At 37.3% G+C, this 16,050-nt stretch overlaps 1 protein-coding gene across 3 annotated transcripts in view; it reads right to left on the reverse strand.

Moving 5' to 3' along the window:
* The window catches only part of GABPA (GA binding protein transcription factor subunit alpha), a 31,674-nt gene that overhangs the window by 15,178 nt on the left and 446 nt on the right, over window positions 1-16,050 (reverse strand). Inside the window, exons 1-5 of one of the 3 annotated variants that reach the window (XM_025872579.2) lie at window positions 15,881-16,028; window positions 9,537-9,654; window positions 7,105-7,249; window positions 3,126-3,210; window positions 861-1,106 (exon numbers count right to left, since the gene is read on the reverse strand). In XM_025872579.2, coding sequence (XP_025728364.1) covers window positions 861-1,106; window positions 3,126-3,210; window positions 7,105-7,249; window positions 9,537-9,613 — 553 coding nt within the window. In that variant the 5' untranslated portion in view covers window positions 9,614-9,654; window positions 15,881-16,028. Of the gene's footprint in view, window positions 1-860; window positions 1,107-3,125; window positions 3,211-7,104; window positions 7,250-9,536; window positions 9,655-15,880; window positions 16,029-16,050 lie in introns of those variants that run through there. The other 2 variants (XM_025872569.2, XM_025872575.2) reach the window with 2 other exon arrangements.

Below are 16,050 nucleotides of genomic sequence, written 5' to 3' on the forward strand. Positions count from 1 at the left end.
TATATACTTGCACCTAAATTATCAAGTCTAGGCTAACCTAGACATTATCACCTAGTCACAGCTCAACTATAACATGCTCCTGTTTTCCCTTCATTTAGTCTCTACCTGCTCCAACGTATGTCATATACTACTGCCATATTCATCTCCCATGGTCATGTCCATCAATCAAAAGCAGTTCTATACTAGAGATAACTCCACCAAATCTTCTCGCTACTCCTACATACTCACTCCCGTGTCTAACTTTTGCACATACATTTCCTGTATGGACTGTCCTATGCTCAATAGTTTGTCTATAATAATAAACCTTTTCCCAATGTTCCCCAGGCCACTGCAATCCCTTTGAGATTTTTTTTTAAGATTTATTTATTTATTTTAGTGGGGGAGGGGCAGAGGGAGAGCAGCAGACTCTATGCTGAGGCATGGAGCCCGACTTGGGGCTTGATCCTAGGACCCTGAGATCATGACCTGAGCAAAGGTCAAAAGTCGGATGCTCAACTGACTGAGCCACTCAGGTGTCCCTGATCTCTTTGAGATCCTAATAGCATATTCCCTTTATCTAAGTTACTGACAGCTTAAAACCATGCTACTTTTAAGGGTAATTCTCTCTTTTCATTTATCTTCTCTCTCTTCAACTCCACTATGAACACCCTAAAGACAGAATTTTTTTTTTTTAATTTCTTTGTATTCCTAGCACCCAGGACAATATTTGTCCAAAGGGGATAAAAAGAGAGATACAGAAAAGAAGTATTATTCCTAAAAACTTTTCATTTAAAATAGATTATAACTTACTCACCCTAGTGTCTTCTATGTCAAGCTTAATTCTTATTGTTCTACTAACATGTAATTAAGTATTTTATTACCATAAGGTATCCCAAGGCGTTCTTGCTCTTTCCTATAACCTTCCAGAGCGGCAGCCCATCTTGTCACTTGTTCTGAGGTTTCGTCTGAAATAGTTGTAATGTGTTTTGTGCCATCAAGAGTTATTACTTGAGCTTCCTCAACAAGATGTGCTTCTGCTTCCGCATGATGGGCATCTGGATCAATGACTACTTCAACTGTTTCCGCAGGTTTAACAATTTCAAGGATGTTTAGCTTAGGTTCAATTCCTTAAGAGTGGGGAAAAAAAAGTAAATTTAAATGAAAACACAAAAGCCACTAAAAAATAAAATTTAGCTTAGTTTATATGTTCTCAAATGGTAGAGCAAATGCTCTCTTTTAGACACAAGTACAATTATTCACTAGAACTTCAGTAGATAATAGTATTGTGTCAATATTAATTCCCTGATTTTGATAACTGTAATGTAGTCATATAAAAGAATTCCTTATTTTTAGAAAACATATACACTGATGCATTTAGGGATAGAAGGAAATCATGTCTGCAACTTATTCTTCAACTGGGCAAAAAAAAAAAAAAATAATGTGGGGACAGGTGGATGGAGAATAAAGCAAATGTAATAAAAGTTAACATTTGGAGAATCTGAGTAAAGGACATCCAGGAGTTCTTTTACTACTCTTGCAACTTTTCTGTAAGTCTAAAAGGATATAAAAACACCATCACCATCACCACACACAGCTACATATAAACATTTATTAGAAAAAAAGTACCAATATGGATTAGAAAATAAAAACCAGACTAAGGAAAATATAAATGAGTAGTTACCCACCTGTAGAATTTTTAAAAGTCCTTCTAAGCAAATTAAAATTATTTACTGATTGCTTTTCTTTGCAAAGGTCAAAGTACATGTTTAAAAATGAATAGGCACTGAGTTTGTAAAATTAAATTCACATTAACTTCTGATTTCCATTTTCAGTTGAATGAAAAAAAAAACCCAAATTCTTAAGATATTCAAAACAAATAAACTAGCTCTTCATAAAATCATCTCAGATACTTCTGTTACAATGACAGCTCTAAAAAACTATCATTACTTAACAGCTACTGTTTGGTCATTGATTCTGTAACAATCTGCATCAAATTTAATCAAAGTGTATTTGAAAGATTAAAACTCGACTTCAATCCTCCCTGAAAACCAACTCTATAATAAAATGTATTGCTGTCATTCATTATATGGTATAAAGATAAGTCACTTTTTCAAATATACATGAGAAAAATAACTTAAAAAAAAATTTTCCCCTAAGATTTATTCCCTAATCCTCCACTCAAATTTCAACAAGTCAGCTCTTCCCAAATCCACTTACACTGAGAGGTGACTAGGCTTTTAAAGATAAAACAAAGAACTTCTTTCTTATTGTCAATGATAGTACTGGGGAAATTGTACATCGGAAGGGGATAACTACCATTTTTATAGTTTGAGAGAAGTATGATTTGTGAAATGCAATTGTAAGCAATATAATATGTTCAAACATTAAAATTAGTGTAAAACTCTGGTCAGAACTCCTAATAAGCCACATTTTTTAAAAACTAAAATTCAACCTACCAAAAATGGTTTCCTAATTTTCTAACTTTTGTACTTACACAAGATTAGTAAAATACTGTGATGGATATGGCTGACTAAGTCACTCAACATCTTTTGCAAATTCCTCTCTCTGTGCTAAACTGTAGGGAATAGATTTCCTTGTGGCGAGGGTTCCAGTTGTGATCCTGGCTCTAGAATCACTGGCATAAGCCTTTTTCTGGAAACAAGTTAAGAAGGAACAAGTAGGCACATGGAACCCATTTTTTGGCTAGTGTGATCACTGTGAAGGCAGAGTGGTTCTAAGTTGACAGCTATAATGGTGGCTTTCAGATCTGGCATTTTCCGGATCATGGCAGGGCAACAGCTTCCTTGGCAATCCAGTTCTGCAGTGTGGCTAAGGCATTCTGAGAAAGTCAACCAGAACCTGCTCTTCCAGCTCTTTCTACCTTACAATATATCCTTTCCTGAAAAAACTAGTTAGAATATGTTATACTTTAAAAAAAAAAAAAAGAAAGAAAAAAAGAATACGTTATACTATCTGCTTCACCCTGACAGATATAATTATTAAACCAAAAGCATGAGTGTTTGGCTACAACATCACATTAGGTAATTTAGACAACCACCTAAAACACGTTGAACTTGTAAAACTGAGTTCTCCCATATTTTAAAAAATATGAGCTAAACTTTTAAGTAACTATAAAAGTTGCTTACCTTGGTAAGAAATTACCTGTACACTAAGTTGTACAGTTCCATCTGTTTTTACTCCTTGGTCAAATAAACTTCGTTCCGGATCCAGCTAAACATGAGAAAATGATTAAGATTACTTTGGTTTTGTCATCACGTTTAATACAAACGGATGTACCAAACAGGACTTAATTACTGAGGCATACTAATGAAATTATAAGAACACATCTAATTATCCAAGTTGTCACATCTTATAATTCTTTGCCAAAATTAAACATATTTTAACCACTGTGGTAGTAACTAAGGACAACATAAATTAACCAAATTTATTTGAGGTGGTGGTTTTCTCTAGCACTGGAGTCTAGGATTTTAAATAATGCCAAAAGGCAACTGTTTATTCTGTAAATATATTTTAAGCAGAAGATAATGCAATTTATCTGTCATGAAGCAAGGGTGTTTAATTAGTGGGGAGATTTATATAAATCTATTAACATAATTTTTGCCATGTCCCCCTTATAACCATGCCACACATTTAAGATCAAGGTTAACTCTAAATCTCTTGTAATGAAGTTAAAAAAGTTAAAAGACTTATGACCTTACTACTTAACCTAGCTTTGATATCTTCAATCATAATCCTCTGTCTTTTCAGTATCAGGTTTTTTTTTTAGTATCAGTGTTTTTATCCTCCACATCTCCCTTACAGTGAATGCGTTTCACACAAAAGCAACCTGATGACACTTTTAGACATTGTCTGTCACCATTTTAAAAGGAGACTTGCATTGCAATTGTCCTGAATAATGTATATATCTGTGTCTGCATTTCACGCAGTGGGAGGTACAAAGTTCCTCCCACTCCCATTCCCAAGAATTCAGTCAATATTGTAGTCATGATACAAACATGTTTTCTAATATTAAAAATGTCATATAAAACCTAAAATCTTAGGGGCGCCTGGGTGGCTCAGTCGTTAAGCGTCTGCCTTCAGCTCAGGTCATGATCCCAGGGTCCTGGGATCGAGCCCCGCTTTGGGCCTCTCCTCCATGGGAAGCCTGCTTCTCTCTCTCCCACTCCCCCTGCTTGTGATCCCTCTCTCGCTTTGTCTCTCTCTGCCAAATAAATAAAATCTTTGGAAAAAAAAAAAAACACACCTAAATCTTAAATGACTTTAGGTTTAACAACAGGGGTAAGACAAACTGTATAACCATGCAGAAAGATAGGTCAAACATGGTAGTCTTACTACTTAAAAGAAGTCGGCCTGATGCTTTGTTACAAACTCTCCTAATATCAAGACTTCTCCTCTCTGTAACAGACACTGGTATGATCTACTTGAAGCTACAGCATGTGGAACTCTGGAAGTGAACTCTCAGGTAGTACTGAAATATACCAGCTAGTTCACATACTCCTCAAATTAGCACAACCCTGCTACCTTCCATCGGCTTTCATGTCAGCCCTCATATGAAAATACAAAAGCATCACCACAAGCAGCAAGCATTCTGACTCCATGTGCATGTGGTTAATTGACGTGAATAAGAGAAGTTGTTAATCTCACATTCTTTTTGAGGAGAGGAAGGGAGACAGGGAAGACTGCAAAATGCTTTAGATCCTACGCTAGCTTGGAATTCTGTGATACAATGAGCTATGCTATTTCTTATTTATTCAACTAATATTTACTGAGAACTTATGATGCGTTGGGTACTTCGCAAGTAATATTTTCATTTTAGGTAGATCAGGTATGCTAAGAAAAGCAACAAATGTTAGAGCTGAAAGGCAAGTAAGAGATCAAGTCCCGATTTCTCTTCACTTCACATGTGAGAAAATCAGGTGAAGCCTCAGTGATGCTGAGCTGACTTTCTTAGAAGTCTGCCTCAAACAACTGAAGAAAGAGTTTTGAAGTCACACAGGCCTGGGTTCAAATTCCAATGTACCTCTTTGTAGCTATGCATTGGGCAAATTATTTATCTATAAATCTCAGTTCTACATCTGTAGAATGTAATTAAGAATATGCTGATTTCAAAGACTAATGTGAATATTAAATGAGGTAATGTAGCAGTGTTCTGCAAATATTCTTTGGTTCAAGGTAAACTGCCCCTACAGCTCCAGTTCACCAATTTGTCATGGCTGCCTTAGATACCAATCTACAGAAGTTATTTCTCTAACTCCATGTTTTTGGAACATTTGAGTTATTCTCAGTTTCTGTACAACCATGCAATGAACATCTCAGATGTACAACTTTGCTCACCTAGATGAGGATTTCTGTAAGAACAATTTATTGAGGTGAACTACTAGATATTTCGCATTTAAAATTAATACACACTGGGTGCCTGGGTGGCTCAGTTGGTTAAGCAACTGCCTTCGGCTCAGGTCATGATCCTGGAGCCCCGGGATCGAGTCCCACATCGGGCTCCCTGCTCAGCAGGGAGTCTGCTTCTCCCTCTGACCCTCTTCCCTTCGTGCTATCTCTCATTCTCTCTCTCTCAAATAAATAAAATCTTTAAAAAAATAAATAAAATAAAATTAATACACACTAAATACCAGATTACCTTCCAAAAAGATTGTGCTAATTTATTCTCTCCCTGAGAGAAGAAAAACTTTAAATCATAAAATTATTAATAATATTAGACCCACTACATTATTTAATTCTAGAAGAACAACATCCTCGCCTCCCCCCACCCCCCAACATTAATAGATTTACTGAAAGGAAAAGATAAAAATATGGTTGAGTGGAAACTGAAAGGCACAAATTTCATCAGAACATTTCAACTTATTCTACATCAAAATCTTATTTAAAAATAATACATATATGATGATTTCAATTTTTAAAAAACTAAAGCAAAAATCCTGTAACATGGAATAGCTATATCACAAGGCAGGCAAAGGGGAGAAGTAAAGAGCACGACAAACCAAACAATCCAAAAGAAGACACAATATGTATTTGTATAAGTTAGGATAAAAAACAGTATAAACTCTAGTACTTACTCATATATTCAAGGAAGGTCTAGAGAAATTCTTTGAGCAATTCTATCTAAGCTACTTTTTTTTTTTAAAGATTTTATTTATTTATTTGAGAGAGAGAGAATGAGAGAGAGAGAGCACATGAGATGCGGAGGGTCAGAGGGAGAAGCAGACTCCCCACTGAGCAGGGAGCCTGATGTGGGACTCGATCCCGGGACTCCAGGATCATGACCTGAGCCGAAGGCAGTCGCTCAACCAACTGAGCCACCCAGGCGCCCTCTAAGCTACTTTTTATCATGAAAATACTACCTTTCTTGAAAGAATACTATAAAACATGGCTATGAATATGCTGTAAACATAACATATTATTAAAATACTACCACACGTAAAATCCTATTGCAATAAACTCCAAGAAATGTATACACTGGTGTTTAAGTTCTTATCCAAAATTCACTGGTGCACAAAGAAGCTAAAAGCTAGTTAGGAATGAAGTGTGAGGAAGACACACTTCCAAGTTCCAAAGTCAATGTGCTTCTCACTACTTTATGTTTAGGCTCTGATTCACATTTATTTAAACTTATTTCGTATTTTGTTTGATTTAGTACTCAAGATTTTTTTTTTCTAAGTAGGCTACACACCCAGTGTGGAGCCTGATGCGGGGCTTAAACTCATGACCCTGAGATCAAGACCTGAGCTGAGATCAAGAGTCGGATGCTTAACCCACTGAGCCACCCAGCTGCTGCTAGTACTCAATCTTTTAGATACAATTTTAAATGGAGGGAATTTTGCTGGAACTTTTATTTTTAAATGCTTAAATTTTGTAATACAGGTCAAATTTAGTTATAAAGACTACAGCTATAGAGATAAAAGGCTAACAAAAAAATATTTCTGGGTGCCTGGCTGGCTCAGCTGGTAGAACATGTGACTCTTGCCCTGGGGGTTGTAAGTTCCAGCCCCACATCAGGTGTAGAGATTACTTAAAAATAAAAATCTTCAAAAAAAATTTCCACTGCAGACTTAAATGCTGAAACATAAATCTCAAAAGAAAAAAAATTACCTGGATATCTTGCAGGCAAATTTCATGAGCATCCAAAGAACACTGCAGTCTTGGTTCTAGTAGTTTCTTTAAATTGCCTATTGGCTCATTGATGTCTATAGCCTGGCTTACACATTCAGCTGGGGTGTAGGCTTGTTCTACAATACTAAAAGTTAAAGGATATAATGGTTAACAAATATTTCTACCCTGGATATTAAAGTCTGGTTTTTGAAACTCATTTCTGCATAGACACTATTCATAGTGGTAGGCTTATCACCAACTAGTGTTGCCAAACTGAATACTAAATTGCAGAGAAATGCTAGCATGAAATTTAAAGCACCCCTGCAAATATATCTCCTTAGTTATATATATATGTAGCTAAGTATATATATGCACAAATAAACATTGCATATATAACATTTACAGGGAAACAAAAATATTACATTTTCAACTTATTTTGAAAAATTTTAGAATGGAAAATAAAAAAGTCCCCTCAAAATTTGTATGCCATCTCTATTAGTCAATTTCCTTTCTCAACATAAATAAATGTACATAATAAGGCATGAAAATATAAGTTATATAAAATACTTTCCATTTAATTTAATATGAGAACTACTGGTTATAATCAGTATAATTCCACATTAAAAAAAATACATTCCTGCCTTAAAACTCTGAAGCTCTTTTATATTGTTATTTCATACTTTGAATTCTATGAGATCATGAGTGCCTTGAAGGTAAAATCTTTGGCAAATAATTCTTTTTTTCAAATCCTTATATGGAGTCAAAGAGAAAACAGACATCAAATAATATCTACTAAATCGGTGAATCTGGAATTCAATTAAATTTCACACCATGTTTACTTTTAATATGATTTAATTCTCATCTGTAGTTGTCAAAGACAGCACCATGTATTTAAAAATTTGTCAAGTTCCATTTTCACATAAATTCCAAGTATAATGCGATATATGCATCACATTCAATAAATGTACATAGCCTAAATTTCTTCTAATACTTTAAAAGTTTATAGTAGACCATTCATTAAAACAAAGATTATTTTTAAATGATAGTAAACTATTATTACTATTATTTTTGTTAAGGTAAATTAATTGGGTCTTTTGGCTAAGTATTTCTACCAAATTCTTTAACGACAGTACAATAGGCTGTAATTTTCTTTTTCTGTAACAATCATTCTTTAAAAGAAACGTCACTTTAAGATAGATAGGTAAAGACCTATTTTATGTGAGCTCAACATTTAAAAAATGTTTAAATATTTTGCTGTCACCATTTAAACCTTGGGAAACTTCATGCAAAAATCTGAATTTCTCCTGAAAAACTGGATGATCTCACATCACTGGACCTAAATTCCTGCACAACAACTATGTACTGCAGCTTCACAGCAGCAAATGCTCCTTTACAGCTACTCCCCAGGTTAACATAGTAACTATCAATTTCTTACATGAGGCATCCGCAAAGATTTTCTGTAAAGGGGCAAACAGTAAACACTTTAGGATATGTGGGCCATTTGTGTATACATAAATATATCCACATATGTATGTATAAGCACACATGCACACATACATATATGTATCTGATAACTGAGAGGAGAAAGCATACTCAAACATGTTGAAAAGCTCTATTAAAACTTTAAGGTTTTAAATCTCAGCTTGACTCTCAACACTCAGCATCCCTGGCAACCTCAGTGATTTTGTCCATTCAACAGAGTTGTTCTAAACCTTCATTTATTCCACAGAAGTCCTCTTACTCAGTGCCTTTTACTTTCAACATATGATCTCATCTCCTGCTTTATAGAGAAACGTAAGGACCATTAGCCATCATCTTCCTCAAGCTTCTTCTTGACTCTCAAATCTTTTACCCAGACTGTGTCCCTGGATTCTGAAATCATTACCACCGCTCTACCTCTTTAATGGAGTAATAGTCCATTACTATCCCCAAAACTAACACCTTTCACTGCACTATATACTTAGTACTGTGCACATAATTATCCATATACCTGTATGCCTCAAATACAACATGGCCTCTGTAAGAGTAGGTTACTGTCTCACTTATTCATATATTCCTGACAGCTACTATTTTAGGGCAGTTACTTATAGATATTTGTTAAGTTATTTCAGTTTGTGAATTAAACTTTCTGAAATAAAAGTAACCAGCACTGAGGAAAGGAAAAAGAATCAAACCGTGCCCTAGTGGAAAGAACCATCACAATCAACTGCTTCATCATTATCAACTATATTTATTACTACCTTTACTTTCAAACTGTCTTTCCCTCCCAGCTACAAAGCAATTAAGTCAAAGGTAAAAAAGCAATACATTATCCCACAAAATGCTGAGGTCAGTTGAAAAAAAAAAGTCTCCCCAAAACTATGACTTGATTCTTAATTTTAAGTAGTTATGCTGATAATTATAAAAAGTGGTAAATGCAGGAAAAAACCAACCTTTCTTCTGTGCACTCTGGTTTCTCTGTCCCATCAATCTCAATTTCTATTAGCTCCTCTGCTTCTCTTTTAGTCATGGTTGGAGTATTTCAAAAGTTCAGTCCTGTAAGAGTTAAAACTTAGGACATTTTGAAATTATCTGAATAAACAGAAATGCTATACAAAAAGCAGAAATCCAATAAATAAAATCAGTTAGGTAAGCAGAAGAGGAAGTAATCTTACATAATAAAGAAAATCCACAAATGATATTTACATTAACCTAACATGACTTTTTCATCATTTCTTTGTATTTACTAGGGTATTTTCTGGCCCAAATTCTAAGTCAATGAGTTACTTCAAAATCAAGTGAAAGGTATGTTAATTCTTTACAGCAACTCAGTCTTAAAAATGAATTCAAACCTGCACCTTAAAAGTTAACAGAGAGATGAATTATAGTTGTTCAGCTAAAAGCTGTACTTTAGTAGCAAAATTTACTACAAAGCATTGTAATAATAAAGTGACAAAGTTAATCAGAGCTAGTATTTGTGTTATAAATTACATCTTATAAAGGCCAGTACAATATTCTAAAACAGCAAAATAAAGTAACATATCATTATAGATATGCTTATTATTGCCCTGATTACACATTAGAATTTTTTTGATTTTTTAGATGTAGTTTTATATATTTTAAACCACTAATTTCAGTTTTTCATTCTCTCATGTAAAATTACCTGCTGCTTTAAACTACCACTGATACAAAATTACAATTTTTAAAATGCTAAGTAATGCAAAAAACAGCTGTGTATATTGGTATTTCTTTGTGGCCATTTCTGAGGTATTAATTGTTAAGTTCCAGGTTGTTCCTTCTCATTGTTGGTCAATGAATTTGTCTTTAGACTCCATGTATTGTCTCAGTCCAGAGTAGTTTTCTAAGTGCCTCTCTTTGACTTATATCTGGTATTCTATTATTTGCAAAGGAGTCTCCCACTTACAAGATATGACAAAATGAAGACTTCCAATATTCATCCCTAATAATAATAATCACTATTTCCTGAGCACCAGGCACAAGCATTTAAATGCTTTATAATCTTTACAACAGAACAATCTTGAGTCTACCCTCATATGAAAACTCTCCAGAGGCTAGTGAGGCTCGGCTGCATGTGGTTCCATGTCATACCTTAGGTGCAACAACCTAACTACACATCATTCTAGGTGAGGCTGAACTGTGGTTTGTTCAAAGATAGGCTCTATATTGCAAGAACCACCACTATCTCTAACCTGGAATACTGCCACAGCCTCTGCTAACAGGTTTTCCTATTTCTGTGCCTTCGTCCCCACTACGGTCCATTCTCAGTCAACAGAACAGCCAGTGTGATCCTTTTTAAAACTGAAGTTACAGCATCGTGCTCCTTTGATTAATATCGGTCACACTGACATCTAAAGACTTCACAGTGGCCAGCAAGGCCCTACGAGATCTACCCCTCACCCCATTACTGCCCTGACTTCCACTCCTAAACCAGCCTCCTTGCTAGTCCTTGCATCTTCCTGCCCTGCAGCCTTTGGTCTTGCTGATCGGTCTGCCTGGCACCTACTTCCCTCAGCTGTCCTCCTGGCAAAATCCCTCACCTCTTTGATGTCTGCTCAAATCTCCTTTTCCCAATGAGGTATATATACCCCGACCACCCCATTTAATTCTGTAACCGGCCTCCTCTTTACCCATTTGTTCTTTCTTCTTGGCCACAGCACCCGTCCCTCTAACATACTTTATCACTAATTTCTGCACTCATTATCTTTCTTCCTCTGTTCTATTATCATCAAAGGACAAAGACCCAAATCGTCCAAAGGTGACTTCAGGAACTTAAAAGGTTTTGTCTAGATTAGGGACTTTGCCAGCTTCCTGAAATAGGACTTTTGCCAGGTCTCAATTTCTCTAGGGACCAAACTCTCTGGAAGGCACAATAACCCAAAACTTGTGAATATATGAAGTTACATGGCAGAGGGCAATTAGGGTTACTAACCAGCCGATCTTAAAATAGAGATTACCCAGGGTTATCTAGTTGGATCCAACAAAAATCACAAGAGTCCTTAAAAATGAAAGAGGGAATCTGAAGAGATCCAGAGTGATTCAAAGCTAGAAAGATTTAACTGGCTGTGACTGGCTTTGAAGATGGAGGGAAGAAGCCACAAGCCAAGAACACAGGCAACCTCTAGAAGCTGAAAAAAGAAACAAATTCTTTCCTAGAATCTCTAGAAAAATCAAAGTTCTGCTAATATTTGATTTTAGGCCAGAAAGACCCATTTCACACTCGATTTCCAGAACTGTATATAATTGATGGTATATTTATGCCACTAAATGTATAGTAATTTGTCACACAGTAGTACTAGAAAACTATCTTCTTTCCCACTTTAGAAGGGCTGTAACTCTCCTTAGGTCCCACAGTCTCCAGCAGCTGAGGAGCAGGTTTTCTGACAAGTTAGTCTCTAAACAGCTGGCACCTAAATCCAGACTGTCTGGTATAAAATGGTCGGATTTTCCCCACATTATCAAGGTTGCTCTCACACCTGCCCTATAAAAAGGAAGAACAGTAAGGGGATGGGGGTGGATACACAACATGCACACGCAGCAGACTGCCTAGGCCCCAGCAGACTTTTATTTTGGATGGTGAAAGGATTAAGGACTTTTCTTGTTGACTTTGGACTATTTGATTCTTCCCTTTCCCCAGTAAAGCCTATCCCTTAACTGATGCTATGTATAAAATTGTGGAATTCATACTGAGAACTACTGCAAAACAACTGATGGCCCAGTAGGGACCTACCTTACAGGACAACTTAAGGATATTTGTTTACAGATGTATACAAAGTACTTAAAATGGTGCCTTACCCTTAGTTGGAATTCCATTAATATGTGTTGAAAAAATAAAAGCTATAAGTGCTATTACACATCAGATAAAATTGGCTCCAGATGCCTTCAAGGCTTAAGCATGAAAGGTAAAACTATAAAGCTAATAGAAGAAAATGGTGGGGATTTTTTTGCAATCTAGGATAGAAAAGATTTCTTGAATAAAATTACAAACACAAAAACTCCAAGGACAAAAACTGATGGATTTCATTACATAAAAATTAAGATTTATGTTCAACAGACAGGCTACAGAGTGGAAAAATATATTTCCAATATTCAAAAGTGACAAGGGAATAATAACTGGAATATTAGACAACAAATTCCTGCAAGTTGATAACCTCAAAAAAGTCAGGACATATTACAAAAGTAAAGCACAGGAAAAGGAAATTCACATGAAAGAAAAGTAAAACAGCCAAGGATATGAAGAAGTGCTCAAAATCAAATCACCCCCCAAAACGCAATTTAAAACAAATAACTATAACTCTATACCATGTGTGTTGATGTGTGTATGGAAAAAATTAGAAATTTGACTATAGAAGTGTTAGTAGGGATGTGAGGATGTAAAAATCCTCTGCTGCTAGTGATGGGGTACAGACAGGAGTGTAGCTATTTTGGAAAAAAAATCTAGCAGCACTTGCTCAAGTATGCCTGTATCTATGACTCAGCAATATTGCCCTTAGGTAAGCACTACAGGCATTTTCACACTGAATGATAGTAGGATGTTCAGGACAGCTTTGTTGGTGATAGCTGGAAGCTGAAACCAGTATGAGTTCCATGGTAAGAAAGCAGCACATGCTAGGAAACTTTAATAGCAGGTAGAAACAAAAAAAATAATGTATACACACACAATCATAAAAATTATTCCCTATAGGAAAAGGGAGAAACAGAATAAGGTTTAGAGAAGAACAACACTTAAAAAAGATTACTTATGGGTAATCTGTGTGGCTCAGTTGGTTGGGTGGCCGACTGTTGGTTTCCGCTCAGGTCATGATCTCAGGGTCCTGGGATCTAGCTTCACAGCGGGCTCTAGCTCAGTGAAGAGTCCGTGGATTCTCTCTCTCCTTCTGCCTGACTCCCTCCTCCCAACACCCAGGTCTTTCTCTAAAATAAATAAATCTTAAAAAAAAAAAAAGATCACTTATGTTTTATTTTCAGGCCTTAACTCATCATCCACTCTTACCTCCATTATTTACTTACTTATTATTTTTTAATTAAGTAGGCTCCACGCCCAACCTAAGGCCTGAACTCATGACCCTCAGATCAAGAGTCACACGCTCTTGGGGGGAAAAAAAAAAAAAGAGCCACACGCTCTACCAACTGAGCCAGCCAGGTGCCCCTCCATAGCCAATTTTAAAAAAGAAAAATTAGAAAACAAGTGAAATTTCTGGGAATTATGGAAAAATAGAAATGAGGAAGTGACCAGAAGCTGAGAAATGGCCCTACAGGCTTCTCAGCAGGGATAACCGTAGCTGGACTTAATACAAGCACTAAAACATGGAGTTGTTTAAAAGAAATTTATCCTGTGCTCTTCCAAAAAAAGTTACAGATTAGTTGCCCACAAGGTGCCCAATAAAGCAAAAAATGAGCCTTACACACTTTTGGAAAAAAAATCACGTTACTCACGGTCTCTGAATTCATCTTTCTCGTTCACTCTAAATCTAGTCTAGAGAAGCAGTGGAGAGGTTTGGGAAATTATCCAAAATCCAAATCTTTGATATCAGAGTGGGTCTTAGCTTTTTTTCTGGAACCAATTTTCCAGAATTCTATGTCAATACCTAAGAAAATGGAGCCTCTTCACCTAAGGGCTGCCCCCTGATGCCCTGCTTTCTCCTAGATTAAATCTAACTGGGGTTCAGAACACTTCACAAAATGCATACAAATTAACTAAAAATTCCTAGAAAGGCTAGTTTTCTTTAAAATACAGTATGTTTATAACATTCTCTTTTGAAGCCACAGACAAATTTGAGGACTGTATTTCTTCATTGGAATGCATTATTAGTTTACAGAAGTTAGGACAACTTTGCCCAATTAAGGAAAATATAGGATTCCTAAACATAAGTATAGTATGGGAGTACCTGCAAGACTGACAGCACATTTTCCCAAGATAAACACTTTTGAATATCACGAGAAATTAAAATACATTTTTGTTTTTAAAAATAAAATCAACAGTTAAGAAAAAATAAAGTACATACATCTGTGTGTGTAGAGAGAGTGAGAAAGCAAGTGTGGAGAAAGGTTAACACTTGGTGACCACCTCCCCCACCCCCCCACCCCCCGCCCGGGGAGGTTTTCACCATATAATTTGTTTTCCATGTGGATTTAAAGTTTTATAAATAAAAGTTGGAGAGAGATTTAACACAACAGTTTTAATTTAGGATCCAGCCTCCCCATGGTCTTATGATTCACCTCAATTTAACATTTAGCTCCTTATTTTGTTACTTCAACACTATATATCCCTCATGGCACGCATATATGCAATTCAGGTAAAAATGCCTTATGACCACCTAGTGTCAGAATATGTCTTTAAAAAAAAAAAAAAAGGTTGGAAAACCTGGATCAAAACTCCGAGACAGACAGATTTATTCCCCTAACGTTGCTCCTAAAGAGCTGACCAATTTCTTCTTAAGCTTAAGACAACACAGTACCTAGGAATGTTACCTCTGCCCAGCTCTTTGCTGCTGGGAACCTTTCTAAATCTTTGCTCCTCCCATGAGTCAGACCTGGAATTCCTGCTAGTAGAATTCGTTAGTGGAAAACTATTTATGAAGTGGACACTATTTCTAAATCACTACTCATCATCTTGCAAGGCAGTATTAGGCACTGTTCTCCTTGCTATTAACCTAATCAAACTAGGATCACTAAATACACTGCAAACACGCACAAACGATTTATCTTCCAGTACACAAAATACTAAAAATGTTGGCAAGCTACATTAACCCATCGTTCTCCCCTTCTCTTACTTCCTCGTTTCTAAAATAAACCCCTACTGACACCATATACATTAATAAATGGCTTTGATGCAACTGTGGGGCAGTTCTAGAAAGACTGAGATGGAGTGAGAGCGCAACGCTGAGTTGGCGAGGAGACTGGTTTTGCACATTCCTCTGAAATCCCGGGGGCGTCGGGATCTCATCCCGACAGCGGCAGCGGCAGACAGGCGAGGAGGGGACAGCAAGGGAAGGGAGCAGCGAAAGGTGACACGGGCGGCCCGGGGCCCGGGGGCGCGCGGTTTCCCAGGGCCCCGCGCCGCGCGCCCCTCCCCTCCGCTCCCCGCACTGCCTCACCCGCCCCTCCCCACCCGGCTCCCTCAAGTCTCCACGAACGGAAATGGGAGTCACAGCGCCGGGGACCAGCGGAAACAAAACACAGAGGCGGCCGCGGGGGGGCCGCTGTGGGTGAGAAGGCCCCGGAACGAGGCCGGCCCGCGCGGGCCCGCGCTCCCTTCCTCCCCCGCGGCCGCACTCACCCGCTCCGGAATCGGCCCCGTGGCCCCCACCCGCGCTCCAGAGCCGGCTAAGAACAGCAGGGGCGCGGGCTCCACGTGCAGCGTCTCTCCCAGTAAGACCCGCAGCTCCCGCGATTCGAAGTGTGAGGCCCCTGGGCCCTTCCCGCGGAATCGGCGCTGAGAAACTCCAA

Source organism: Callorhinus ursinus, unplaced genomic scaffold, assembly GCF_003265705.2.
Source record: "Callorhinus ursinus isolate GAN/ISIS: 27379988/994484 unplaced genomic scaffold, GSC_fseal_2.0 scaffold1, whole genome shotgun sequence".
Taxonomy (NCBI): domain Eukaryota; kingdom Metazoa; phylum Chordata; class Mammalia; order Carnivora; family Otariidae; genus Callorhinus; species Callorhinus ursinus.